At 41.2% G+C, this 2,436-nt stretch overlaps 1 protein-coding gene across 1 annotated transcript in view; it reads right to left on the reverse strand.

Annotated features, from left to right (window-relative positions):
- Positions 1 to 345: 345 nt before the first annotated feature.
- Positions 346 to 2,436, reverse strand: part of eif3a (eukaryotic translation initiation factor 3 subunit A) — an 18,780-nt gene continuing 16,689 nt past the window's right edge. Inside the window, exons 20-22 of the mRNA XM_015380260.1 lie at positions 2,219 to 2,351; positions 1,969 to 2,123; positions 346 to 1,055 (exon numbers count right to left, since the gene is read on the reverse strand). Coding sequence (XP_015235746.1) covers positions 889 to 1,055; positions 1,969 to 2,123; positions 2,219 to 2,351 — 455 coding nt within the window. The 3' untranslated portion in view covers positions 346 to 888. The remainder of the gene's footprint in view (positions 1,056 to 1,968; positions 2,124 to 2,218; positions 2,352 to 2,436) is intronic.

Genomic DNA, 2,436 nt, shown 5'->3' on the forward strand with positions numbered 1-2,436 from the left:
TATTCCCACTGAAAGAAAATACCTAAAAATTGTACATTTCTAACCATTTTCTTTTTTATAGACACCCATGAAAATAGCATAAATAATACTGATTGAGCAGTGAAAGCTTTATTATTTTGCGGATATATATTTTCCCCAAAAAGCTGGTTTATTTAATCTTTTGTTGTGCAAAGTAACTAATTATGATGATAGAAATATTTAATATTTCTGAGGGAAAGTTTTCTTTTCTCCAGCTGGATTAATAAATTCAGTTTTAACAGGCGAAGCAACAGATTAAAGTTATCTTTAAAACCATTCTAGGGATTAAAAACACTAAATAAGAAAGAATGACCAAACAAGTAGTGAGCAAACATCTTTATTATTTCTAGGATTTCTATGCATACATGCAAAGTGGTACGAAACCACTGATTGCAGCAGCACACACTGGATATTAAGATAATCTGAATAATCTGAAGCATGCAAATTAAGATGTAAAATCCACCAGCAGATTAAGAAGCACCTCCTTCGACATGAGGAGCAGAAGTCAGGAAAAGAACTGCTCCTGTTGCTAGATGTTAATCTGAGTTTGAACATGTAGAGTTAAGAGGCAGTTGGTGAAACGGTTTGAATTGAACATCAGCCCAGGAGCGTCTGAAGCTCTAATAACACGTTTATAGACTATTGTTTGTTATGAGGCCGCTGTGCACAAAAGATCATGAGGAAATGGAACCTGTCTGAATGATCACAGGAAGACAAAAAAAAGAAAATAAATCCGCCTACAAGTATTTCATCCAGTATTAGAGGCGAGGAGCGTTAATCCAAACCTTGACCTGCTGGATGATTATTATTCTTATGGTTTAATATTTGGATTATGTTGGCCAGGAGCGCTTGGACACATGGTCGTAGATGTTAGCGCCTGACGGTGGTCCAACCATCGTCGTCCGTCTCGTTCTTGGTGCGGCGAGGGTTTTCCTTGTCGGTGCGCCAGGCCTTCTCCCCGTCAGCTTCGCGCTCCCGCTCTCTGGGACGCTCCCGTTCCTCTCGTCTTTCTTCGCCGCCGCGGCGCCATGTACTGCCTGGGGCATCAGATGCGACTGCATGGTTAGGGAGTAAGTCAAAAAACACTAAATATTAAATACATCTTGAAAACATGTTGAGGCACAGAGAGCCCCCCCTCCCTCAGTAGCAGTATTCACACATGGAAACAGTGACCCCTGCTGGCTATAGATGACATTTCATCTCAATAAACTAGATCATAGAAAAACTCACAGATCAAGTAAATACAGTTTTATACTTTAAGTGTTTAATTCTAGATTTAAATCAATCAAATCAACATCAGCACATTAAATGGTCCCCAACTGTAAAACTTTATACTGGACCTGACTCAGGCAACTTGTGACAATTTGCAATTTTCAAACTTTTCTCCTTCCACTAAACTTTCCAATGATGTGCTTTAATAGATCAGCTGGTCTTTGATGCATCCCTTCATGGTGGAGGGTAACCCCAGCCTTCCCAGTGACTTATTTATTTAGTCCCTTTTTACTGGAAAAATGCTATAAAATACTTAGAATGGTAATTGTATTAGTGCTAAAAACAAAGTCTGTGTGACAGAGTTGATTTTCCTTTTTTTTTAAACTGAGATACTGATGTTTCTGATATTAGAATGTGAGATGCATTAGCAGTAGATTTTAAAAGTTATGCTTTTCAGGTTCAAAAAACTGTTTTCAGCCATCTGATCGAGCTGAGCCTGGTTCTTCTGGAGGTTTCTCCCTGTTAAAGGAAGTTTTTCCTCTCCACTGTCGCTACAAGCATGCTTAGTGTGAGGGATTGCTGAAGAGTCAATGAGTCGATGCAATCAACTGGTTCTCCTTAGATATCAAACTTTGAATCAATCTGACTGGATGAGTGCCTTGAGATGACGTGTTGTGAATTGGCGCTATAGAAATAAACTGAATTGAAACTAAATTCATATCTCCAAGTTTTCCTCACCTTCATCAGTATCCCTAGGTGGTTTGCTATCGCGATCATCTCGTCTGTCTCGCTCCCTCCGGTCGCTACGACGATCATCACGGTCAGCGTCTTCTTTGCGAGATTCCCTCCAGCTTCCTTCCTCTGTGCCTCCTCTTCTCCAGATGTTCTCCTCTCTGCAAACAGTTTAAAATCTCAGTAAAACAAACAGAAACGACTTTCTCTGTAGGAGGAGCGTCTGCTGCTCTTCAGACGCCGATTCCTTCCCCACCTCTGTGGCCGACGGTCTCTGAAGCGATCAGATGGCCTTTCATCTCCATCGCCTTCCTCTTCATCATCTTGGCCGCCGCCGCGGGGAGGACCCCAGCTCTCCTCCCGGGCCTTCTCCCGCTCACGCCAGCCACCTGGAACCAAAGGATCGCTCTGAAACATCTTATCACATCTTTTTTTTTTTACTACAAAATTTATAATTGTTGTTCCTATAATTAT

This window comes from Cyprinodon variegatus, unplaced genomic scaffold (assembly GCF_000732505.1).
Source record: "Cyprinodon variegatus isolate N-32 unplaced genomic scaffold, C_variegatus-1.0 Scaffold11, whole genome shotgun sequence".
Lineage (NCBI taxonomy): Eukaryota > Metazoa > Chordata > Actinopteri > Cyprinodontiformes > Cyprinodontidae > Cyprinodon > Cyprinodon variegatus.